The sequence below is a fragment of the Chlorocebus sabaeus genome, chromosome 25 (assembly GCF_047675955.1).
Source record: "Chlorocebus sabaeus isolate Y175 chromosome 25, mChlSab1.0.hap1, whole genome shotgun sequence".
Taxonomy (NCBI): domain Eukaryota; kingdom Metazoa; phylum Chordata; class Mammalia; order Primates; family Cercopithecidae; genus Chlorocebus; species Chlorocebus sabaeus.
Window position 1 is genome coordinate 12075255 of NC_132928.1, and position 27960 is coordinate 12103214.

Sequence of the window (27960 nt, forward strand, 5' to 3'; positions counted from 1 at the left end):
GAATCAAAAAAAGGCACAATCCAAATCAGAGGAGAAATATCTTAGTCAAGCTGTCAGAGGAACTACAGTGAATGATTAATTAATTTGGTAATTAATCCAGATGTTATTGACTAATACCAATAAATGTCCATTCCCCCATCACTGGTGGAATCTGACCTGCCTAGGAGCATCACTGTCACTGTCTTTGAGCTTAAGAAATACTATATTAATGCATAGACAAGGCCTATTAATGAAGAGGCTGTTTGTTCCTGGTTTTAATACCACAGAGGCTAGAGAATGCAAAGGAGTCTTAGAGAGTCCCAGGACATGTAAACCCTTTCTAGCCCCTTGCCCTTCTGCAGCGTGGTGTGGTGAAAACACCTTATACAAGTAAGCTAACATTCGAGCCCTCATTTCTGTATTTGGAACATGAGCCTAACCTTGTAAGGATTTTGTGAAGATGGGAAATAAACTATGCCACGTGCTTAATTAGTACATAGAGGTACTCGGTATTGTGGTTGTTGAAATCATAAATAGCATTAATAATAATGTTAGCATCATTCCCTGTGTTTGTGGGCCTTTAGTGATTGATTTGCCATAATACCTCTCTCAATTTCCTAGTCCTTGATGTTTACAGTTAGTTTTTTTATGCAGAATACTGCCAGAGGACTGGGCGCATAGCTAATGATAACAACTCCTGTGGAAAAGGTACTGCCAGATACGTCAGTGTTAAGAGTCCCAGGGGCAGCTGAAGCAAAATGGTCTGGGCTAGGCTATGTGAGAAGGCAAGGCTTTGATGATGCAGTAACTTCTATATTTTTGATGTTGTTGAACTTGTTCTCAGCCAGATTCTAGGTTGTTATAACTGTGGAGGGAATAGGTCCAAGGTACCTCAGCTGATGCTGCAGAATTCATATCAAGAGCTTTGTGTATTGCTCCTGGGGGCATAGCTAGACAATGTAATATTCTTGTATTTTTAACATTTTTTTTTATAACTCTAACAATCAAAAGGTCATAATTTGTTGTAATGATGCTATAATTAAGTTGTGGTAAATGATAGCATTTGTAGATTTTATAACCAGAATTGATTCATAAAATGAATACAGTCCCAGCAGTTTATGTTAACATAATTAAATGGAAATGTAATTCTAACTCAGTTTGCCTATTAAATTGAAAATTACCGGGTTATGAGCACTTTTACATTTCTGTCAAAATTGGTCTAAGTCTAGAATTCAATGAAATATCCATTAAAATAAAGCATATTGAAGGCTCTGTTGCTGGTGACAAATAAATTCCTTAAAGCACGTGTGGCTTGATCATGTGAGGGCATGTGCTTTTAGTTAGGTTCCCTCTAACGGCCTTTTTCTTTCCTCTGCAGCCATTGGTTTAGCCCTGGGGCTAGGACAGAGCATGACCAGGTAAGGACCATTGTAATCTAAAAGGAAGTTACTCAGCCTCTTCCAAGTATTTAACTGTCTCCCTTCATGAGGGTAGATCAGCTCTATGAGAAAAAATACAAATCCCTGCTCATTTTAAAAGGTGTTAATTATGCCAACGATTAATACACTGACCAAATAAATGCATGATCCTTAATCAGCACAAGAGTTTTCTTTCCTTTACTGCCACCGTCTTCAGTCATATGTGTGACCTCCGTGGAAAGACTCTGAAACTCACTCATTTGTAGGAGCTCACAATTGATCTTTATTTTTCACAAAGTTAAGGTATCAAAACAGTACATGTGCTTAAAAATTAATTTGTATTAAATCTAAGTTCAGCCAGGAAGAGAATATTTGTAGCTGAAGTTTAGAAGGTAGGGTGAAGAGTTTCTTATACTTTTACATTATATTTCTAGATGAATTTTTTTAAATCTCTTATTGGTACACATGGCAGCACAATGATTAGTTGACAGTGAGAAGTTGACGTTCATTACACTTATTTTTACATATAAAATCAGCAGTTACCCCTTGATTATATTAGTCCTTTCTCAGAAGCATGCTTAAACTTGTGATGTTTTAAAGCATATAAATTTTAGAGTTTGCATCCTTGCAAAGTTTGTATCTTTTATTGTGAATGATAAAAGTTATTTTTAAAATAAAAGGAAGTGATAAACCTCAAATCCTCAGGGATCATTTCTTCTGAGGGGTAGGCAGAGAAATAGGTAGTGAAGAGGACTTTGTGCTTTAATGGTCATTGGTAACATTACTCTATAATCTTTGATTTTTCTTGGGTTGAGCAGCAGTTTCACAGCTGCTGCATATACCATAGTTCCTTTTACTAATAAAAGGAAGGTTCTATGCACTTCATTATGAACCCTTCTTTATTTTTTAACACACGTAAGCTTAATAGAAATACCTTTCATTTTCATGATTTTTTTAACTTGCTTTTTTTCCATGGGAGTGAGTTACCTCTTTAAAGATACTTCTCACATTAATAATGGACTATGTGCCACTATTTCTATGAATTCAAAATTAACTAAGCTAAGCTACATCTATGATGTGTTCCTCTTATTATTTGCAATACAAAAATTAGACTTTCTGCTATCCTAAATGGTTCATATCCCTCTATGTACAATGCTTACAATAATATTCTGCTTTTAGTATTAAGTTGCATCAGGATATATTTTATCTGAAAATGTAATTTTATAAAGCTCATTTTCTACCCTTTAGAACTTGAGAAGTACTAAAGCAATGTTATAAATCTAGATTTTAGACTATGGTATACCTGGTTGCTTCCAGCCAAGCTTTATTCTGAAATTAAAAATTACCTTTAATAGCTAATACCTTATAAGGAAGAAATTGACCAATTTTTTAAATCTTTTTAAATCTTTTTGCCTGATTTTTGAATCAGCTTTTTACTTAAACTTTGATGTGCCATTTCGGCTCTGTATCCTTACTAGGTAGGTTATTAATTAATAAATACAGTTAATTCTTGTTACATATGGTAGTTATGTTCTATGTAGTCAACTCAAACACTGAATCAATGAATACTGAACCATTGCTTGTAGGGGAAATACAGGGTTAGGTTTCTTTGAACCCCACGTCACATCTTCATCAACTGATCAATACATAACCTTGTTTTGTGTGTGTTTCTGTTTAAAGACACCTTATTTAATGTCTGTTGTTGATTCATTAACATTGAACTCACGGCCAACAGCGTCATAACTCATGCCTGAATGAAGCTTATCTAAAGCACATATTTTCTCTTTAAGTCCCATCACTGTCTTCTTGCACTTAGGAACAGTAGACAGCACTTTAGCACTATGCTTGGGGCCATTTTAAATAGTGAAGTCACCAACAGAAGCACAATTACGCAAAACAAACAAAAAACCAAAAAACTCATAGCATTAAACAGACTGCAAGAAATACACTTGTTTATACTATGAGAGCTTGAAATGAGGCCGTGTCACCGGGCTGGAGCTCAGCTGGAAACATGTTAGAGGCTACTCAGATTTTTACCACTCTGCCTACACATGTCTGCACATGACTGCAAAAGCAGGGGAAGCACTGGTTTTTGTGTTACAAATAAGTGTTAGCAAGTAGGTATATGGAATCTGAGTAATGACAATGAATTGTACATGTATGTATATGTACAATGCATTATATTTACACAAGGGATAATAATTTCTTAGTTCAACTCAGACCTAACTGTATAGCAAACTAAACTGTTGCCTGAAGTTAGGTGCAAGTGATGAAATGCAAGACCATGAAGTATAAAATCTTTTAGTTTATTGTTGAATGATTGTGACTAATTGACATGCATGATTACCTTATGTTTTTCTCATACCAACTTAACACAAAGAAACAATAATATTAACCCTACTTTTTAAATTCCATCTCTCACTTCTTTCTCCATCTTAATGATTCTTCTTTCTTGCTATTCTTCAGTGCTAAGTCCCATTTCAATTTACCATGCATAGTGATCATGCCTTTACTATACATTTATTAAATAACTTACCCATCAGCCACTATCTGTTGAGTACTATTTTTATCAAAAGAGATATTTGTAAAAAAACAACACAATTTTTCCCCTGAAGTGGTCATAGTCTGGAGAAGGTAAGCAGTAATTATACTATGTTGATAAATGTTTCAGAAAACCATAGAGAAGCCACGATGAAGGCCACAAAAGAGAAATGTCGAAGTTAGTTCATGGGTGAAAGGAAGCTTTGCTTCCTTGAGACATTTTGATTGAGTTTACAAGAAGTATCTTAGTGAGTCAGATCATAGTTTGGATTTCACCTAGTTCCCCTTTTAATTTTGAGGACACTGCTGAGTGTGGAGAGACTTGAAATTATTTGTCTGACACTTGAGGAATTACCAGAACAGTGGCTGCCAATAGAAGCACTCCTGAGCTTGAGTGCCTTGTGTATAACCAGGTAGTAAAGAAAGGATTGGTGGAGAATGAGATTTCTGCTCTTTGTCTTTCCTCTTGAGATTTGAGACTTTTAATAATCTTGAAAAGGGTCACGAATAGCCACAGAAACTCTTAGTTCCTTTTTTTAAATGTAAAAACCATTATCCACAAGGTATACTTTTCTTCCTGGTTTAATTCAGCAGTTTTTCAAATTGTGTACGTAGGTTTTTTACTTACAGATTTTAATGTAATTCTTATATGAGTTATTTTTTAATATACATCTGCAGGTCACTAATAAGGGGATTGTATCTTCGTTTGGCCTAAGTCCAGCAATCTGAAAGTTGGAAGGTAAGAAGCACTTCGCACCATATTCAGAAGTTCTGTTTTTGATCAGAGTTGACATTATTGAGTCAGAATCCAGAAAAGTAACCTCACTTGTGACACTGATAGGAGTCCAAGGGAACAGAAAAAAATATGTATCAAGAAGAATGAAAAAATTTTCAAAATCTTTTGACCTACTCTTGCTTATTAGAGCAGGGTTCAAGGATTCTTATTTATTTTGAATTCATAATCTGACTTTAAAAAAAACATATTGGAGTCTTCTTTTTTTTTTTTTTTTTGAGATGGAGTCTCGCTTTTTCGCCCAGGCTGGAGTGCAGTGGCACAACCTCAGCTCACTGCAATCTCTGTCTCCCAGGTCCAAACGATTCTTGTGCCTCAGCCTCCCTGAGTAGCTGGGATTAATTACAGGCACCTGCCACCATGCCTGACTAATTTTTGTATTTTTAGTAGAGATAGAGTTTTGCCATGTTGACCAGGCTGAATTCGAACTCATGACTTCAGGTGATCTGCCCGCCTTGACCTCCCAAAGTGCTGGGATTACAGGCGTGAGCCACCATGCCTGGCCAGGAGCCTTCTAAATGCAAATATATGTTGTTCAAGTAACACCTTAGATTATTTTTTTCATCTTTGCCCCATAAAAGATCTAAGCTCACATATTAACTTGTGATTCATGACCCAGAGATCTCTGTAGTTTTATCTGAGCTTCATTTTAAAGTTGCAGTGGTATCCCCAGATTTATAATTGTATTGATAAGGTGAAATAAGTTTGTGATGGCTTTTATACATATAGATGCACTGCATTAAGTAATGCCATTGTTTGACTTGTTTTTATGTACAAAGCCCATCAAAACTATACATTTGAGGAAGAAAACACATTCTTATATAAATCTAATAAAAGGAGCTATACCATCAACGTTCAGAGAGGGTGCTATGTCATTTAAGTTCATCCAGGTTGGTGGCCTCTCTGAGAACTATCCAAACCTAGTAGATACAACCTAGTGTTATTTTTGTTCTTATAATTGCATTTTTCAAAACTAAACTATAAATTTTTAATTTTTTTTTCATAACATTGTGTTTGGGATTTTGAATTCTTTATCTGAACTCTTTTAACACAAGCCTCAGGAATAGTGTTCAAGTATCTGTCTTTTATCAGTTAGAAAACTTAATTAACTATTAACTGTTATCAATTTAAGGTAGAGGTAGAGATTTCATCATCTTCTAGCTATCTGTGTCACAAATGTTGGTTTGTGTATATATATATATATTTTTAAAAGGCACTAGACTTAGAAATGCCAAAGTAATTAATTTTCTTTATTTTCAGAAACAATTTAGTGTTCATGGTACGAAGTGTTTCTAAATTGAAACACTTTCAGATTAATGGATTTAAGATAACTGGTTGCTCTTTTCTATTAGTAGTAATAACGAGATATGGCTTCAGCTACATATCAGATACCAGATCTCACTCCCTCTTCCTTTATTTCTTTCATCCATTCATTCAGCAAATATTTTTTGAGCACTGAAATGCTCCAGACATGAACCCTGAAGATGTAGGCAAATTGCATAACCCAAGCAAAGGGCCAGAGATGAGCAACAGCATGGTACATACCCCAAACTAACAAGTTCAATATGGCTAGGAAATATCATTTAGACGGAAGAAGGATAGGTTGGGGTAGGAGGAAACATAATAAATTATGAATTTAGAGATGTAATCAAATTATGAAGGGTCCTGAAAGCCTTATACAAGATTTTGAGTTTGATCTCCATAGAGTCATATAATTAGATTAATTTTAGAAAGCTCATAGAGTCTGCAGTGTGGAAAGTAGATTAGAAGGGAGCAGGCCTGGAGGCAGGGAGATCATTTGGGAGACTTTACCAGGACAGAGAAAATGGTGGTCTGAACTAGGATGGTGGCAATGGGAATGGAAAGTAGACATTTAAGAGAAAATTTAAGAATACTTATTTAGTTCAGACATTCCTTAAAGAATAAGCCTAATCATATTCTTGATCATCTAATTAAGGTCTATTCCTTCTCAAGGACAGCTAAGTAAACTAATAATTGATTCTAAGTGATGTAGTTGAATGGTTCAAAGCAGTTATTCGTCATTAGAAATAATTGATACTGGTCAGATAATACCTACCGAGAGCCAGTCCCATTAATTATCATCATAATTATAATAATAGCATTTAAGCCATTTCCTTTCTCAGCATTTCCTATGTTCCAGTTTTATAGTGCTAAATATTTTAAATGGTTTATATTACTTAATACTCACAATAGCATTACAGGTAGATATTATTGTTATCTCCATTTTACAGGTGGGGACCAAGGCTTAGAGAAGTTAAGTACTTTGCCTAAAGTTACATAGGTTGTAAATGGTAAAGCTGTTACTGGAACCCAGTGACTTTTTATTTACTGGCCCAGCTGGGATTAGAACCCAGCTCTATCCTGCATTATTACTTATAAGACTTTTATTTTTGTTGGAGTTCATTGCTAATATTCTGTACAACTTCATTTTAGCCCGGTCTTGCATATAATCATATTTCTGCATAAATAAGATAAGCTAGAGTTTGAGTGAGCACATAGTGAAGAATATTGACTATTTGTTTTTTTCTTTCCAATTAGTTAGGGTAAAGCAAGTGTGAAGGGAAGTAGATGGTAAGGCATTTTGAGGAGGCAATCAAATATGTTTTTTTCTAATTATATATTTCCAAGCCAATAATTTCTTTGAAGAAGAATGTTTTAAGCGTGTTTCTTTACCATGTTAGGCCAGTAGGTACAGAGAAAATAATATTAGCTCTTTATGTCAGCATAGGTAACAAAACCTTAAAAAATTCACAACTGAATGAGACAGTGAAGGCCGTTGACAAGAGAGGTTGCATTACTTCAACCAGGGCTACTGCAGTGAACCAGAAAAAGAACTGTGTTCTAGACTTCCATCCCCAGGCCACATCTTAACTGACTCTGAGGGCAGTTTAGCTGTCCAGGAAGAACTGGATTGCTAACTCTCACTGATAATTTTGCAACAGTGACAATAAAGAATGAATTTTAAAAAGAAAAATTTGTCTCCCTGAACTATTGAACTCCAGAAAAAGTAGTACTTACAGTCTTTGCTTTAAGAGAAACCAGTAAAAAAAGAAAAAAAAAAAAGCCATGCAAATAAATGCATAGTGTCCCTTTGAATGAGAATATTTTCCTACTTGCAAAATAATATAATGAAAATATTTTTGTTTCTATGACTTTGTCTTAACACTTTGTGTAGCATCAGCTTCTGAGAGATAATCGAGCTGAAAGAGGACACAAGAAAAATTGTTCTGTGAAAACAGCCAGCAGGTAAGCAATTCAAAATCACTTTTGATTCATTCATTTTCTTTTTTCTATGCCTATAAGAATGGAATGAATTGTTGTTAGGTTGCCTTTGGTTCTAAAAAGTCACTTTAAAATATTTTATGTATTGTTTATTGGAATCTATTTTAGGGTTACCAGTAATGAATAAAAAGATATTTTATTTATTTTTTTAAACTTGTAAAAAATAAATAATTAATTTTTAAAATAAAATATTTATCTCCCTTAACTATTGAATTTTAGATCAACATTTACAATAATAATTCACTTTTAATCTAATAAACGGGCTTAATCTCTTTCCCTAAACTTAAGTGGCATTTAGACTTTATGAGAGAGAAATATGTGTATTCTCATAACATATAAATGAGTAAAGACTGGGAAGAAGGTAGTCTCTTTTAAAGAGTGCTTTTAGAATCTTGTTCATTTTTTCCAATGTTGGATTTTTCCATAATATCAGGAATTTCCCCCAGTTTGTTTTTTAGACAATATGTTTTCAAATTTTGCAAATGGGGTTTCTTAATTTTTAGACTTAATTTTTGTTTAGATGAAAATGGCTACCCTTCTTGTCAGAATGTTGATTAGAAAAACTGCCCTGATATTTACATTTGTTTTATCCTTGAGAAGAGACAACTGACCTCAGCAGCCACCATTGCATCCCATGGCTTCCCAGTGGTAGTGTGCTGTCCACTGACTTTAACATTCCCGAGTAACCAAACTACAGCTTCAGAGTGCCATGTTGTGCAGATAAATGTCAACTGAGATCCCACTGGGTGTCTGCAGAAGCAAATGCAAATCCTACCTAGCATATCTAATGTAGACAATCAAAAATCGCCAAACGTAAAATGAGATAATTCACCATCAGTGATAGTCAACATAAACGACTAAGAGATTTTCTCCTAAGACTGCCAGATCCTAAAATTATAAGATATAGATTATAAAATAACTATGGATGAGACGTTTATAGAAATAAAATGAACAAGCAACAAATCACTATAAAAATGAATCAGTATGAAGTGAAAATATATATATATATATAATTTTTAGAAATGGGAAATGTGATTGTTCAAGAGATAATTAGTGAAATGAAAGATACATCTGAAGAATGGACCAGAATATAGTACAAAAATTCAAGGAGTTGAAAAACTGAAGGAGTACGTAAGAGACATAGAAGATCTGTGATACAGTCAATCATAGTCCTTGATGAAAAGAATAGAATAGCTGAAAAAAACATGAAATTTGATGAGATGGTCGCTAAGAATTCTCAAACCTGGTAAAAGTTATAAACCCATAGATACAGATACAAAAAGCACAGTGAATAACATGCACGATAAATAAAACGAAATCCACACCTAATAATATACCATAGTAGACCAAAAGTGAAGACAAATGTTAAAAGAATCAAGATAAAAGGCAAATTATCTACAAAGGAATGACAATGATATATCAGATTTCTCAGTAGCATCAGTGAGGCCAGAAGACAGTGGAATCATCCTCATTGTGCTGCATGAAAATAAATTGTCAACCTAGAACTATGTACCTGGAAATCCATCTTTCATGTACAAAGATGAAGTAAAATAATCTTAAGATTTTCAAAAAGAGGGAATGTTTACAGACCTTTGTGAAGAAGTTTTAAAGGGTGTATTTCAAGAAAAGTCCCAAGGAAGGTCTGAGAGGCAAGAATGAATAACGAGCCAATATACTGATTAAAATGTTTATATAAATAATCATTGCTTATATAGAGGGATAATTGTAATAATGTCATTTGTAGGACGTTTTAAAAAATTTTTTTTTTAAATTTGAGACAGAGTTTCTCTCTTGTTGCCCACACTGGAGTGCAATGGTGTAATCGCCACTCACTGCACCCTCCACCTCTCAGGTTCAAGTAATTCTCCTGCCCCAGCCTCTCAAGTACCTGGGATTACAGGCATGTGCCACCACACCTGGCTAATTTTGTATTTGTAGTAGAGATGGGGTTTCACCATGTTGGCCAGGCTGGTCTCGAACTCCTAACCTCAGGTGATCTGCCTGCCTTGGCCTCCCAAAGTGCTGGGATTACAGGCATGAGCCACTGCACTCGGACAATTTGTAGGACTTAGAGGCAATCTAAAATAATGGACAAAACAAAAAAAAAAAAGAAAAGAAAGAAAATAATGGACAGCAATAGCATGTGAAGTTTGCAGGGTTGGTGATTATAGTGAAAGTCCAATGTAAGGTCCTTGAATTGTTTAAGATGTCTACCTCATGAGTCAGTCAAGCATTTGACATTTGGTAAGACTACATTAAGTATTCATTGGTAAAATATCTAAATAACTTCTAAGTCAATAGAAATGGAGTATGTAATTACCAAACCAGTGGAAGGGGGGAAATGGAATTAAAATATTGCCCCCCACCCCCAAATAATCCGTTTTTTAAAAAGTGAGGGGCATGACAACTTATGCCTATAATTAATTCCAGCACTTTGGAAGGCTGAAACAGGAGGATTGCTTGAGACCAGGAGCTCGAGACCAGCCTGGGCAACATAGTGAGACCCCCGATCTCTACCCAAAAAAAAAAGTGAAAAGAAAAAGCATTGAGAAAATAAGATACAGACAAAACATAAAATTAGACAATTGAATCATACACATAAACACACACACACACACACACACACACAGAGATCAGTAATCACAGGAAGTATTTATGGTTGGCTGGGCGAAGAGGCTCACACCTGTTAAGCCACAGCACTTTGAGATTACTTGAGACAAGGAGTTTGAGACCACCATGGGCAACATGCAAGACTCTGTCTCTACAAAAAAAAAATTTTTTTTTTTTAAATAGTCTGTGGTGATGCATGTCTATAATCCCAGCTACACAGCAGGCTGAGGCAGGAGGACTGCTTGAGCCCAGGAGTTGGACCTTACAGTGAGCCATGATAATGCCACTGCCCTTCAGCCTGGGCAACACAGTGAGACCCTGTCTCCCAAAAAAAATAGTTTTTTAAAAATTAAAATGAAATAAAATAATTTATGATAAAACATGTCAGTTAAAAGCAGAACTAATTAGATCGGACTTATTGAAAATATCTAGTATATGTTCTTTATAAAAGACACACCTGAAATATGACAGGAAACGGTGGAAAACTAAAGAAGGAACAGGATATATGCCAGATGCATTATAAAGAAAGCTCTCATACCAAAGTGATTTAGGAAGAAAAACTTTACCAAGTTTTAAAAAGTCATTATTTTATGATAAAAGATTCAACATATAGGCACTCAAATAACCTCAAAAATGTATAAAGCAAAGAGCAATAGGAGTACCTGGAGAAACTCACTAACCCACTATCATAACACTCTTATTATTGATAGCTTAAGCCGCCTGAAAATTTATAAACAGAAAATTTCTGTAACACAAAATTAGCAAGCTGAAGTTAGTAATATTATATAAAACCTTGCATCCAAACTGGTAGAAAAAATACACTTTTCTCAAAGACACATAGAACACTTACAAAATTAATCACTTACCACGCCATAAAGCTAGTATCAACAAATTTTAGTGAATATGGATCATAAAAAACATATTCCTTTACTGGAATGTGATTAAGTTAGCAATTGGTACCAATTTTTTTTTATTTTTTTTTATTTTTTTTAAGATTACAGTTAAAGGCTGGGCACGATCGCTCATGCCTGTAATCTTTGGGAGGCCAACGCGGGTGGATCACGAGGTCAGGAATTCGAGACCAGCCTGACCAACATGGTGAAACCCTGTCTCTATTAAAAATACAAAATTAGCCAGGTGTGGTGGCATGCACCTGTAATCCCAGCTACTCAGGAGGCTGAGGCAGGAGAATCACTTGAGCCCAGGAGTCGGAGGTTGCAGTGAGCCAAGATCACCCACTGCACTACAGCCTGGGCGAAAGAGTGAAACTCTGTCTCCAAAACAAAAAGTTACAGTTAAAAAGTACACTTCTGGCCAGATACAGTGGCTCATGCCTGTAATCCCAGCACTTTGGGAGGCTGAGGAGGGCGGACACCTGAGTTCAGGAGTTTGAGATCAGCCTGGCCAAAATGGTGAAACCCTGTTTCTACTAAAAATACAAAAATGTGCCAGGCTTGGTGGCTCCCACCTGTAGTCCCAGCTACTTGGGAAGCTGAGCCAGGAGAATCGCCTGAACCCGGAAGTCGGAGGTTGCAGTGAGCCAAGATGGGGCCATTGCACTCCGGCCTGGGCAACAAGAGTGAAACTCCAACACACAAAAACACACACACACAAAGTATTCTTCCAAGCAACTCATGTGTCAGAAGCAACTTTATTAATATCAACACATGTGGGTTACAATTAGATAGTAATTGGAGGAAATTCTACTGCCTTAAATGTTTACTTACATTAGAAATTCAGTCCCAGCTCCTGTTACAATCAAGTTTCTGAACTATAGGATTACTGCTACCTCCCTGAAGATCAACCCAGCAGAAATTTAGAAAGACAAAATACATAGGAAACTTCAAGAAGCCCTTGGTATTATAGGTGCTATCTTAAACTTATGTATGTAAAGCAGGGTGGCTTTGACTTGAAACAGGAGGAAATCTAGCCTAGCTGAGAGAGAATAAAATATGAAATACAGGGTAAACCTTTGGAGTTCTGTACTTTTTCATCATTGGCCATTGCCTTGGGAGAATTGCTGTCTGCCCCACACAAAGACTCAGACCTCTGGTCTAAGTGTCTTCTGAAATAAACTCAGTAGTTCACAGTGCTGTTTTTGAGGAACCTGATGGAACTGGGTGAAAGATTATAATGTCCTTGCTGCAGCTCCTCTAAAAAAACCCAGTGCTGAAGAATTAGTTCTGCTCCTCTCTGGGAGTGAGAAGAGGGAATAGGTATTCTCCTAACCAAAGGGGTTATTTCATGGAGTGGGGTGTGATGACTGTGGTTTTCCGGTGCCAGGGCCTGTCTACTCTAAGGCTCACAACCCCAGTTGCTTCTCCCATGCCATTGCCTGACAGACTAGCCAATATTCTCAGAGGAAGGTGAACTCATAGGCCAAGATAAGACATTTGAAAAGGCCAGGCACGGTAGCTCACACCTGTAATCCCAGCACTTTGGAAGGCCAAGGCGAGAGGATCAAAGCCCAGGAGTTCAAGACCAGCCAGTGCAACATAGTGAGACTCTGTCTCTATAAAACATTTTAAAACTAACTGGGCAGTTGAGGCTGCAGTGAGCCATGATCATGCTAGTGCACTCCAGTGTGGGCAACAGAATAAGACCCTGTCTCAAAAAACAAAAAAAAAAAGAAAAAGAAAGAAGACATTTGACAAGAACAGCCTTTTCAAAAGAAAAACAATCAATTGGATTCCAATAGAAGCAGAAATGTTAGCACAAGAGAGTCAACAAAACTGTAATTAGCATGATACATATTAACCAAAATAGATATAGGAAGATATTTACAATACAAAGCAAGAAAAAGAACACATAATTAAGAACCAGATATTTATCTAAGTCTTAAGATATACATAACTGGAGAGATACACCTTGTTCATGGGTCAGAAGACTCAATATCTTAAGATCAGTTTTCTCCAAATTGTCTAGATTAAATACTGTCTAAATCAAAATCCCAGCAGGCAATTTTACAGAAATGGATAAGCTAATTCTAAATTTCCTATGGCAATGCAAAGGACTTAGCCCAAACAACTTTGAACAAGAAAAACAAAGTTGAAATGCTAACACTACATTATTTGAAGACTTTATTATAAAGCTGTATTAATTAAGACAGTCTGGTACAGTCATGAACCACATAAGGACATTTCAGTCAGTGAAGGTTCACATATATGACAGTGGTCCCAGAAGATTACAATACCATACTTTTACTCTGTCTTTCCCATGTTTAGTTATGTTTGGATACACAAATACTTACCATCGTATTACAGTTGCCTACAGGATTCAGTACAGTAACATGCTGTACAGGTTTGTAGCCTAGAAGCAATAAACACCATACAGCCTAGGTGTGTAGTAGGCTACACCATCAGGTTTGTATCCTTGTCATTAATTGATGCCTGACTACATTTATATGAAGATAGAAAAATAGATCATTAGAGAGGAATAGAGGTCAAGAAATACAACCACATGTACAAAGACAACTAATTGATTTTCACCAATGTACAAAGTCAATGAAGAAAGTTTGATAGTCTTTTTAACAAATAGTACTGGATCAAGTATATTGTCATTTGCAGGAAAAAAAATATATTTTCAACCCACATCTAACACTGTACACCATGTAATAGTTAATTTTATGTGTCAACTTGACTGGGCTAAGAGATGCCCAGATAGCTGCTCAATGAATATTTCTGGGTTTGTCCATAAGGGTGTTTCTGGAAGAGACTAGCATTTGAATCAGTAGACTGAGTAAACATCTCTCTTATGCAGATGGACATCATCCAATCTATTAAGGGCCTGAATAAAACATAAAGGCAGAGGAATGGCAAATTTATTTTCTCTTCTTGAACTGGGAGATCCATATTCTCTTGCCTTTAGACATTAGCACTCCTGGTTCGTGGACCCACTAACTCAGATGAAGTCTTACCCCATTACTCCCTAGCTCTCAGCTGAATTACTCCACCAACTTGCCTACTTCTCCGTTTTGCAGACCACAGATTGTGGGACTTCTCAGCCTCCATAATCACATGAGCCAATTTCTATAGTAAATATATTTATGTGTATATATCACATAGAAAACAACCCACATGGATAACAGACCTAAATGGAAAACCTAAATGTATAAAACCTCAAGAAAACACAGGAGAAAATCTTTGCAGCTTTGGTGTGTTTACAGGCCAGGTTCTTCAGAGAAACTGAGTTCATATAAATAAATATATATACATATATACACATATACATCTATATGGGAATATAGCCATCCTATATATACCTATACCTCCTATATATTTGTATACATATGTACATATATCACCTCTATACACACATATATGCACACATATGTTCATATGTGTATACACATATGTGTATATATGTATACATGTGTGTATAGATGTATACACATGCATATGTATGTGTATATACACATGCATATGTGTATGCATCTATACACATGTGTATAGATGCATCCTATATATATATAAAAATAATTATATATAGAAAGATTTATTTAAAGGAATTGGCTCACATAATTACAGAGACTGAGAAGTCCCAAGGTCTTCAGCTGACAAGCTGGAGACTCAGGAGAACCAGTGGTGTAGATCTAATCTGAGTCTGAGGGCCTGAGAACCAGGAAAATCTGCGATGTAACTTCTAATCTAATAGTCAGCAGACTCAAGACCCAAGAAAAGCCAATTTTTTAGTTCCAATCCAAAAGCAGGAAACTGATGTTCAATCTAAGTAGTCAGGTAGTAAGAGGTTCCTCTTACTCATCCTTTTTGTGGTCTAAAAAACAATTGATTGGAAGAGGCCCACCCACAATTAGGAGATAAATCTACTCAGTGTACCAATTCAAATGTAATCTCATCTGGAAACACTCTCACAGACATAGACACAGTAATATTTGACCACATGTCTGGGGACCTCGTGACCCAGTCAAGTTGACTCATAAAAGTAACCAACATACGTTGGCTTCAGCAAAGATTTCTTTGATAAAACTTCAGTACACAATCCGGGAAAGAATATATTGATAAATTGGAATTTATGAAAATTTAAAATTTACATTCTTCAAGCCACAGTTCAGAAAATGAAAAGCCACAGACTTGGAAAAAATGTTTGCAATCACATATCTTATAAAACATTTATATCAAGAATATGTAAAGAACTCTGAAAACTCAATGTTAAGAAATCAATCCAATTAAACAATAAGGAAAAGTTTGAATAGACACCTAACCAAAGAAGATATGTAAATGGCAAATTGCATATGCAAAGATGTTAAACATCATTACTCATTAGGAAAATGGAAAGTAAAACCACAATGAGGTATCACTCACAACAATTAGAATAACTAAAAATAACAAAATGAATGTACTATATTACATTCCGGAAACCAGTTTTGAAGTTTCCTAAAATGTTAAATGTAGACCTACTATGCATTCCACGCGAATACTTAAAAGACTTGTACACACCACACCACTGCACTCCAGCCTGGGTGACAGAGCAAGACCCTGTCTCCAAAAAAAGCAACAGGGGGCTGGGCACAGTGGCTTATACCTGTAATCCCAACACTTTGGGAGGCCAAGGTGGGAGGATTGATTGAGCTCTAAAGCTCAAGGCCATCTTGGTCAACATAGTGAGATGCCATCTCTACAAAAAGTGAAAAAAATTAGTCAGGCATGGTGGCGCATGCCTGTAGTCCCATCTACTCAGGAGGCTGAGGTGGGAGGATTGCTTGAGCCTGGGAGGCAGAGGTTGCAGTGAGCCAAGATTGTACCACTGCACTCAAGCCTGGGCGACAAAGATAGAATGAGACTGTCTCAAACAAACAAACAAAACAAGATAGGTACACAAATATTTGTAGCATCTTTATTCATAATAGTAAAAGCAAAAAGGAAACAACCAATATATACTAAAACTTCGATAGAGAATATGTGGATAAACAATGTTGGTATATCCAAACAGTGAAAAGCAACTCAGTCACCAATAAAAAGGAATGAAGAATTGATATACATAACACATTTATGTAAAATTCTAGGAAATGTAAACTAATATATAGTGAAAGATAGCAGAATCAGTTGTTGCCCAGCATGGAGTGAGGACCAGGGGGATGTGGGAGGAAAGGGCTACAAAGGGGCATGTAGAAACTTTTGGGATGATGGATATGTTCATTACCTTGATTGTGGTGATGATTTCATGTGTGTATAAATGTGTCAAAACATATCAAATTGTATAATTTAAGTATTTGAAGGTTATGTGTGTCAGGCACCAGGATGATAGGGAAACTGTCAAAACTCTTCAAACTTTTTTTTTTTTAAATAACATCTTCAGTGGCTTTCTCTTTCATTCCAAGTAAAAAATGAAGTCTTTTCGTTTTGGCCTACAAGACTATATGTGATGTGACTCACCCCTTGTGGCTTCCTCCCTGACCTTGTCTCCTCCCACTTCAACTCTTATTCACCATGAGCTCCAGACACACTGGCCTCTTAGTGGTTCCTCCAGCCCACCATCCACACTCACATCTCAGGGCCTTTGCACCTGCTGTTCCCTCTGCCAAAACACTCTGTCTACAAGTACCCATATGGCTTTCTCTTCATTTCCTTCAAGTCTCTGCTCAGTGTAAGGTCCACTGTCCACCAGTACCATCATATCCTGTCCCCTGTCCCTGCTTTATGTGTCTTCTCTATTGTCTCTATTTTTCCTCTTTTTAAGCTTCATAAATACATGATCTTTGTTTTACTCATTCATGTAGCCCCAATACCAAAAACAGTGCCTGGCACTATTAGGCAAATGTTTGTTGCATAAAATATTTATAGAATCAATTTAAAATGAAATCTAAGGAGTAAAGTACACTGATTAAGTGTGTAGGCCCTGGAACTGAAGTGCCTGACTTCTAATTCCAGTTTAATCACTTACTAACTGGGTGATCCCGAGCAAAATCTGACCCTCTCTCTCTCTCTCAGTTTACTTATCAGTAAAATAGAGAAAATGATAGTACCTACCTCATAGCATTGTTTTAAGGAATAAACAATAATAAATAAGTGAATGTTAGCTGTTATTATGACTATATTATTGTTTCTTTTTTTTTTTTTTTTTTTTTGAGACGGAGTCTCGCTCTCTTGCCCAGGCTGGAGTGCAGTGGCCGGATCTCAGCTCACTGCAAGCTCCGCTTCCCGGGTACACGCCATTCTCCTGCCTCAGCCTCCCGAGTAGCTAGGTCTACAGGTGTCCACCACCTCGCCGGGCTAGTTTTTTGTATTTTTTTAGTAGAGACAGGGTTTCACCGTTTTAGCCAGGATGGTCTCAATCTCCTGACCTCGTGATCCACCCGTCTCGGCCTCCCAAAGTGCTGGGATTACAGGCTTGAGCCACCGCGCCCGGCCTATTGTTTCTATTTTTATTGTATGTTTCCTAAGCACTTGGTTTTGTTTTGGTTTTTGTTTGTTTGTTTTTTGGGCTACTTGAGGCAGGGTCTCACTCTATCTCTCAGGCTAAAGTGCAGTGGTACAGTCATAGCTCATCATACGTAGTCTCAAACTCCTGGGCACAAGCAATCCTTCTGCCTCAGCCTTCTGATTAGCTGGGACTACAGGCATCCACCACCATGCCTCACTAATTTTTTTTTATTTTTTGTAGAGATGGAGTCTCACTGTGTGCTCAGGCTGGTCTTGAACTCCTGGCATCAAAGAATCTTCTTACCTTAGCCTCCGAAAGTGCTGGGGTTATAGGCATGAGCCACTGTGCCTGGACCTAGGCACTTGTTAAGCTGAATTTTTCTATCACATTATTGTTGTACGTAGTTTAGAATGTTAAATTGTTCTATAAACTTATAACAAAATACAGTGGGTCCCAGCCCTATTCTTTACCATTCTCTGATTTCACTCTTGAAAGGAAACTACTCTCAACTGTTTTAGCTTTGTCTTCTGTTGACCTCTGTATTTCTAGTATTGCATATTTATATTGCTGTTTCTTGAAGTTTTCAGTTTAATAGTACCTGCTGACTTTTTAAAAATTCATTTTATTTTAATTTTTGTGGAGACAGAGTAGGTATATGTATTTATGGGATAGGTGAGATGTTTTGTTACAGGCATGGAATGCATAATAATCACATTATGGAAAATGGGGTATCCATCCCCTCAACCATTTGTCCTTTGTATTACCAATAATCCAGTTAGACTTGTTATTTTAAAATGTATAATTAAATTATTATTGACTACAGTCACCCATTGTGCTATCAAATACTAGGTCTTATTCATTCTTTCTATTTGTTTTGTACTCATTAATTATCCCACATCCCTGCTACCCTCCCACTCCCCTTCCCAGTCTCTGGTAGTCATTCTTCTAGAACTCTCTATCTCCATGAGTTCAATTGTTTTGCTTTTCAGATCCCACAATTAAGTGAAAAGATGATGATACCTCATTGTGGTTTTGATGTTTGTCTTTCTGTGCCTGGCTTATTTCACTTAGCGTAATCAATTCCAGTTCCATCCATATTGTTGTAAATGACAGAAAACCATTATTTTTAGTGGCTGAATACTACTCCATGATGTATATGTATCACATTTTCTTTATCTGTTCATCTGTTGATGGACACTTAGGTTGCCTCCAAATCTTGGCCATTGTGAACTGTGCTGCAACAAACATGGCAGTGCAGGTATCTCTTTGATACACTGATTTCCATTTTTTTAGGTACATACCCAGCCATAGGATTGCTGGATCATATAGTAGCTCTATTTTTAGTTTTTTGAGGAACCTCCAAATTGTTCTCCATAGTGGTTGTACTAATTTACTTTCCTGCCAACAGCATTAGAGGGTTCCCTTTTCTCCACATGCTTGCCAAAATTCGTTATTACCTCATTTGGATATAAGCCATTTCAGCTGGAGTGAGATGATATCTCATTGTGGTTTTGATTTGCACTTCTCTGATGATCAGTGATGTTGAGCACCATTTCATATGCTTGTTTGTCATTGTATGTCTTCTTTTGAGAACTGTCTATCCAAATCTTTTGCCCATTTTTTAAATAAGATTATTAGATTTTTTTTTTCTTGTAGAGTTGTTAAAGCTCCTTTTTTTTCTGGTTACTAATCCTTTGTCAGGTGGGTAGTTTGCAAATATTTTCTCCCATTCTGTGAGTTGTCTCCTCACTTTGTTGATTGTTCCCTTTGCTGTGCAGAAGCTTTTTAATTTGATGTAACCCCATTTGTCCATTTTTGCTGTGGTTGCCTTTGCCCATGAGGTATTACTCAAGAAATTTTTGCCCAGCTCAAAGTCTCCAGCTATTATTGTATTGGGGCCTATATCTCTCTTCAGCTTTAATAATATTTGCTTTATATATCTGGGTGCCCCAGTGTTGAGTGCATATATATTTAAAACTGTTAAACCCTCTTGCTGAATTGACCCTGTTATCATTACGTAATCTTCTTTTTCTCTTCTTACAGTTTTTGTCTTGAAATCTATTTTGTCTCATATAAATATAGCTATTCCTGCTCTTTTTTGGTTTCCATTGGCATGGAGTATCTTTTTCCATTTCTTTATTTTCATTCATTTTGTGTCTTTACAGGTGAAGTGTATTTCTTGTAGGCAACAGATCATTGGCTCTTGAATTTTTATCCATTCAGCCACTCTCTGTCTATTGACTGGAGAGTTTAGTCCATTTACATTCAGTGTTATTATTGATAAGTAAGGACTTACTCCAGCCATTTTTTATTTGTTTTCTGGTTGTTTTGTGATCTTCTCTTCCTTCTCTTTTTTGTCTTCCTTTTAGTGAAGGTGATTTCTCTCTGGTAATATGATTTAGTTATTTGCTTATTTTTTGTGTATCTGTTGTAGGCTTTTTGATTAGAGGTTACCACTGAGGCTTGCAAACACTATTTTATGACACATTATTTTAAGATTATAACAACACTGTTTACATAAAGCAAAAAGAAAACTAATTAAAAACTATGCCTCAACCTCATTCCTCCACTTTTTAACTTTTTGTTGTTTCTATTTGTATCTTCTTGTACTGTCTTGAAAAATTGTTGCAGTTATTATTTTTGATTCTTTCATCAGTCTTTCTACTTAAGAGTAGTTTAGACATCATAATTACAGTGTTACGATATTCTGTGTTTTTCTGTGTACTTACTATTACCAGTGAATTTTGTGCCTTTAGATGATTTCTTATTGCTCATTAATGTCCTTTTCTTTCAAACTGAAAAACTCCCTTAGCATTTCTTGTAGGATGTGTCTGGTGTTGATGAAATCCCTCAGGTTTTGTTTGTCTGGGAAAGGCTTCATTTCTCCTTCATGTTTGAAAGATATTTTCACCAGATAAACTATTCTAGAGTAAAAGTTTTTTTCCTTCAGCATTTTAAATATGTCATGTCACTCTCTCCTGGCCTGTAAGATTTCCAATGAAAAGTCTGCTGCCACATGTATTGGAGTTCCATTGTATGTTACTTGTTTATTTTCTCTTGCTGCTTTTAGGGTTCTTTATTTTATTCTTCACCTTTGGGAGTTTGATTATTAAATGCTTTGAGGTAGTTTTCTTTTGGTTAAATCTGTTTAGTGTTCTATAACCTTCTTGGATTTACATATTGATATCTTTCTCTAGATTTGAGAAATTCTCTGTTATCCCTTTAAATACACTTTCTACCCCTATCTCTTTCATTTCCCACTTTTTAAAGCCAATTACTTTCATACTTGCCCTTTTGATGCTATATTCTAGGTCCTGTAGGTATGCTTCATTGTTTTTTATTCTTTTGTCTTTTGTCTCTTCTGCTCATGTATTTTTATCCTGTCTTCAACTCACCAATTTTTTTTCAGCTTGATCTATCCTGCTTTTCATTATTTCAATCTCTTTATTAAATTAGTCTAATAGAATTTTGAATTCTGTCTTTGTATTATCTTGAATGTCTTTGAGTTTCCTCAAAATAGGTATTTTGAATTCTGTCTGTTTCTCCAGGATAGTCCCTGGTGCCTTATTTAGTTCATCTGGTGAGGTCACGTTTTCCTGAATGGTCTTGATACTTGTAGATGTTTGTCTGTGTCTGGGCAGTGAAGAATTAGATGTTTATTGTAGTCTTCTCAGTCTGGGCTCTTTTGTACCCATCTTTCTTGCAAAGGCTTTCCAGATATTCAAAGGGACTTGGATATTGTAATCTAAGCTGTAGTGCTTTAGGTGGCATCCCAAAAACAGTAACACTGTGGTTCTTGCAGACTTGTAGAGGTATTGCCTTTATAGTCTTAGACGAGATCTGGGAGAATTATCTGGAAACCAGGCATAGATTCTTCTTCTCTTCCCTTTCTTTCTCCCAATCACACATAGTTTCTCTCTTGCTCTGAGTCTCATGAAGCTAGCAGTAGAGTGACACAAGCATCTCCTTGAACACCACCAGAAGGACTGTGGGTCAGACTTGAAGCCAGCACAGCATTAGGTCTTGCCCAAGGCCTGTTGTAACCACTCCCCCTTACCCCAGGGGGGTCCAGAGGTGCCATGTGGGAGCCAGGGAGTAGAATCAAACAGCTTAGAAGTCTACCTGGTATTCTATTACACTCCGCTGATTTGGCACTCACACCACTAGTTGCAGTCCTTCCCAGTCGTTCCTCCCCTTTCCAAAGGCAGAGGATCCTCACCCCATGGCCACTCTTACCACAGGCCCATGGGGAGTACTGCCAGACTATTGCCAATGTTCCCTTAAGGCCCAAAGGGTCTTCGGTCAGCTTGTGGTGGATGCTGCCTGGCCTAGGACTCACGCTTCAGGGCAGTGGGATCCCCTCTGGCCCAGGACAGGTCCAGAAATTCCATACAGGAACCAAGTTCTGGAATCATGGACCCCAAGATCCCACTTGGTGCTCCATGCCCCTGTGGCCAAGCTGGTACCTAAGGTGCAAGACAAGTCCTCTTTACTTTTCCCTCTGCTTTTCTCAAGCAGACAAGTCAGCGCTGCTGGGAATGTGCTGAGTCTCTCTTGAAGCCAGCAAGTCTCAGAGGCTCACTCAAGGCCCTCAGTGTGGTAGCTAGGTATCTCTGCTTGTTATACAGGGCCCAAAGGCTCTTCAGTTAGCAAGTGATGAATCCTGTCAGAACCAAGTCCTTCCCTTCAAGGCAGTGGGTTCCCTTCTGGCCCAGGATATATCTAGAAATGTCATCCAGGAGCTAGGCCCTGGAAAGAAGGCCTCACGACTCTGACCGGTCCGCTATCCTGCTGTGGCTGAGCTACTATCCAAGATGCAAGACAAAGTCCTCTCCACAATTCCCTCTCATCTCCTTCAGAAGAGGAAAGGGATCCCTTTTGGAGTTATGAGTTATGCGGCTTGGGGTTAGGAGAGGAGTGATGCTAGCACTCCCTTAACCACCCCTGCTAGTGTCTCAGTATGTTGCATGCCCTGTCAGTCCACTACCTCTGGGCCCAGTTCAGAACTAGGACTCTCCTAGGAGTTGCAGTCTTTGTGGCATAGACTGCATTTCAAATTTATTTAAAGCCCCAGAGTACTTTAGCTTATGGTTGCGAGGTTTGCAGAAACTCAAGTTTGGACCGCTAGGATTGGTGATTCCCCTCTGGCTAGGGCTGGTTTAAATGTTTCCTCTGTGGGCAGGCGTCAGCTGAATTTGGTTCCGTTTTGATTTCTGCTATAACAGGGCAGCACTGGGTTCAGTGCCTCACAATTGCTGTGCTCTCCCTTACCCCAGAGCATAGACATGCTCTTCATATTACACCACCACTGCCAGGGAATAGGGTAGGGGCAGCATCAGTGATTCAAGACTGTTTTTCCTGCCTCTTCAGTGCCTTTTCCAGCAGTATGAAGTTAAATCCAGGTATTGTGAATGCTCACCTGTTTGTGGTTGTTATGAATGCGCTTCTTAAATTGGTGTCCTGGAGGGGGTGGCAATTGGTGAAGTCTTCTATTCTGCCATCTTGCTCCACCCCAAGTCTTGTGCATATTGATTTCTTGCTGGCTCCGCCCCCCCCAACAATACACACATACACACACACACACACACACACACACACACACTCATATCTGGATTTCTTTCCCTCTTTCTCCCAGACCAAATAAATATCCATTGTTTTCATTAATATGATTATCTATGTAGATATTCACTGATACATCACTTTTAATTGTTGTGGTTATCATTGTTTTGTTTCTTATTTGCTTTTTGTTCTCTGTGCCTATCCCTAACTCATCAGACGCCTCTTGACAGAAGCCGGACACCTCTCAGTTATTTTTCTTGGTGGCATCTCTCTTGGAGCCCTCCATTTTTCAGGCTCATGCTGGACTGTTTGCTCTCTGGACCTGCTGCAGATCTAATGTCCTGGCATCTCTCTTAACTGTCATGCTTGAGATTTCCTTCATATATCCCCTGTGTGGGATTTTATGTGCCCTAGATCCAATGGCATTATTTTTCTTCAGCTTTCCCAGAAGAGAACAGAGATGGCTAAATTTATGGAATTTTGCATGTCTGAAAATGTCTTTATTCTTATCTCACATTGATTTAGCTGGGAATTGAATTCCAGTTTGAAAATTTTTTTGCCTCAGGGTTTTGAAGGCATTGCTCCAATGTCTTTCAGTTTTCAGTGGTTACCATTTTCTCTGTGCTCCTCATTTTTCAGTATTGGAGCACCCTTAAATGATCCTCTAACTTTCTAAACTTTTCTTTTATGTATTATTTTCTTGGAAGATTTGGGGACAGTTTTCTCAACACTCAGCCCCAAGTAACTTAATTATATTTAAAATTATCTTATTTCCAGTATCTCCTCTTGTTTCTCTAATTTTTTGTTTGTTTTGTTTTGTTTTGTTTCTTGAGATGGAGTCTTGCTCTGTCGCCCAGGCTGGAGTGCAGTGGCACAATCTCAGCTTACTGCAACCTCTGCCTCCCAGGCTCAAGCAATTCTCCTGCCTCAGCCTCCCAAGTAACTGGGATTACAGGTATCTGCCACCACATCCAGCTAATTTTTGTATTTTTACTAGAGATGGGGTTTCACCGTGTTGGCCAGGCTGATCTCAAACTCCTGACCTCAAGTGATCCACCCGCCTCGGAGTCCCAAAGTACTGCAATTACAAGCGTGAGCCACTGTGCCCAACCTTCTCTTGTTTCTTTGAACATTCCTTTCATACCTTCTTTTTATTGGTTTGTGAGTGCGTAATTTTTTTTCTCTCTGAAGCCTTCAGTTTTGTTAGGCACAGGGCAACTTGAAAAGGTGAAATAGATGTGTAAGAAGAGAAAGACTACTCATGTTTAATTCTTGTTATAAGTTTTGTTAAATGCAAGATAAAAGTTCTTCACCTTTCCTATTTATATGCATTTTTCTATGTTACTCTTCAATCCATTTTCTTTCTTAGTATTTTTAATAGTATCTTGACTTTTCTTACCCCTTTTGGATGAGTGACTGCACTTCCCTTTTTCAACTTGTAGAAAAACATATAGGTTAGAGAAGAGAACTATAATGCATTAAATCAATAAATTGTAGGATCATTTACTCCCAAAATATACCAAGCAGATAAAAAAAGATAAATGCGTAAACGGTCCACTGTTCATGATTCAAAGCTAAGACTTTGAAGTGCATGACTAAAGCATGCCCTTAACGTAGGCATTCCTCACAAAAGCGCTGAATAAAGTGCTATGCAGTTATAGCTTTAGTCTTTGGAATGTAGGACATCTCACCCTCAACTCCTCAGGGGAGTTTTCAGGACCTCTGTAAAAAGGGATTTGGGGACATCTTTACCAATGCCACTTACTGTAATTCACTTTTGTGGTGATTTTCTTTATGTCCAATTTATGCCATTTCTCCTTTTTTGCCACATTCACATTAATTTTCGTCTAGACTCTTAATTATGAGTGCAAAAGAATTGTCTCCCAACTCTTTGACCTTTCTATATCTAACAATCCAAACAAGTGACCTTTATAATTTCCTTTAAACAAATAACTCATTTTAACTATTTTAATCCTTTCTATCAGGAAGTTCTACTTCATCAATAATGGATACTGTATTCTTCAAGGTATCCTATACTTCTCTCTTTTCCTAAAAGGGCAGGGTTCCTGTGGGTTTCCTAACTTGCTTCTCATGCTTCACTATCTCCTCTCGTGGAATCAATTACCATAAGCAGTGCCCATCATTACATGCCATTTCATCATATCCTGAATATTAATATTCACTACTAATAAAGTATTGATTTACTGTATTTGTTCATACGTTTATTGTAAATAACATTCTTATTCTTCTCACATAGTATGCATAATGGGTCCTATAATCAAATTTCAAGGGAGAAACACGCTGATTTTTAATACAGATTTAATTTATCTAATTAATTCAAGTGGTATTAGTCTTGTAATCTTTCTTTTAGTTTATTGTTTCATTTTTATTTCCCAAGAGATGTACTTATCATAAAGTAGATGTGTCAGATAGTGAGTTATGTGAGGAATTGTCATCATGACATTATTTTCACATATTTATTTGATGTATTTTCCCGAGATTTAGCCTCATAGTCCCTAGAGTTACGTGTTTCCTGTCTAATCTTCTTCCACGTTGCTTATATCATGTTGATTATTTCCTTCTATACTTCCGTTTGATAAGTCCATGGGTTTTGTTTTTTTTTTTACAGTCATTCTTCCATTTCTTCAGCGTTTTCTGTCCATTTGCCTACTATGAAGTTTTATCTTAGTTTTGTCGTCTCTTATCTGTCTAATATTTTATGGATATCTCAGGGTTTGTTCATGCCATTCTATCACTTTTATATACCTCAAAACCTTTGAAAGGCATGACTACAACTCAGGAAAACATGAAATTCTTTTCATAAATAAATGCATAAAAGCATACTCAGTTGTTATTTTTTTAAAAAAAGAACTACCTATTACCTGTCACTTTCAATATTTAGTAATCAACAGGCATGGTTTTTGAGTGGTCATTACATGCAAGCAGTTATTGGCTAAAGTGAACACACATACAAATACACACATGTACACACACACACACACACACACAGAGAGAACAAAACCTTGAGCCAATGCACCTAAGTGTTTTTTAGAGAGAAATACTAGTGATGTCTAGATTTATTAAGCAAGTTCACTGTGCACCAGTTACCAACTTATCTGAGTCTTCTAAGGCAGAACACACTCAGGTGCCACAGGTTATATGAAGCAGAGTGCTTACTCACAGATAGGTAGTAAGGGACAAAAGCTTTTATGATCCATTGTGAGCCAGCCTCCCAAGGCTCAGGAAAGCTGCCTGGGGCTGATAGAGTTTCCTCAATGCATGCCCAGTGGCACCACAGCTAAGGGATCCAGAAAGTAAGCATGCCCTGGGTTATATACCTTAGTGGTGAAAGAACTTGCTGTGCTAAAGAGTTGAAGGACATCCTGTTTCTAGGGGGCACTAGGACAATGCCAAAGCCATTTCAGCCAGTTCCTCCCTCTGTACATTCTTTCTCCAGTTATTCTTGAGAACTACAGGTGAGAAAGCAGGGAGAACAGTTCTGCAATTTCAATCCTTTTTTTCCTTGGTATTTCTGTATTTAAATATGATTTTATGCTTCACAAAATTAGAAAGACCTTTCGCACTGCTATCACCTCATTTTAGAGCTACAACTAAATAATGTCACGTTGTTTCTTGTGTCAGAAGCCTTTGGTTAGCACCAGAAAGTTCAATATAGCTTTTCCAAATTGAAAGTCTGTTGGGCCGGGCATGGTGGCTCACGCCTGTAATCCCAGCACTTTGGGAGGCCAAGGTGAGCAGATCATGAGGTCAGGAGATCGAGACCATCTTCGCTAACATGGTGAAACCCCGTCTCTATTAAAAATACAAAAAAATTAGCCAGGCATGGTGGCAGGTGCCTGTAGTCCCAGCTACTCGGGAGGCTGAGGCAGGAGAATGGCGTGAACCTGGGAAGCGGAGCTTACAGTGAGCCGACATCAGGCCACTGTACTCTAGCCTGGGCGACAGAGCAAGACTCTGTCTCAAAAAAAAAAAAAAAGTCCGTTGAAAACATGCATTAAGCAATGTCTAATACGAAGTGATATGGCATTTTTTAAAAGATCTTGCTCTTTTAACACGTGTTTATGCTTATGATTAGTCTTTATTGCTGTAAGTATCCATGCAACAAACTTGATTATTTGTGGCAGCTTTATTCAACTGTTTAGATTCAAAGCCTTTCCTTATGGATATGGCACCATTTTTTTGAAGGAGTAGGGTTTGAATTTGTCGTGTTTTCTTACTTACATGATTTTTGTCATTTACTGTTATGAAGCACAAAAGTCAAATCATTTAGTAGCCTGACATGTAATTTGAAATCAAGTAAAAACATTTTTATTGCTGACATTATTAAATTGTACTTAATTTTTAAGTGTCTTTTAG

The 27960-nt window shown here is 37.2% G+C and overlaps 1 protein-coding gene across 2 annotated transcripts in view; it reads left to right on the plus strand.

The window, feature by feature from the left end:
- Positions 1–27960, plus strand: part of GPATCH2 (G-patch domain containing 2) — a 203924-nt gene that overhangs the window by 130125 nt on the left and 45839 nt on the right. For both annotated transcript variants that reach the window (XR_012091188.1, XM_007988422.3), the window contains exons 7-8: positions 1358–1397; positions 7928–7998. Coding sequence is in view for 1 of the 2 variants with exons in the window: in XM_007988422.3 (XP_007986613.3) it covers positions 1358–1397; positions 7928–7998 (111 nt within the window). In the remaining variant the exon portion in view is untranslated. The remainder of the gene's footprint in view (positions 1–1357; positions 1398–7927; positions 7999–27960) is intronic.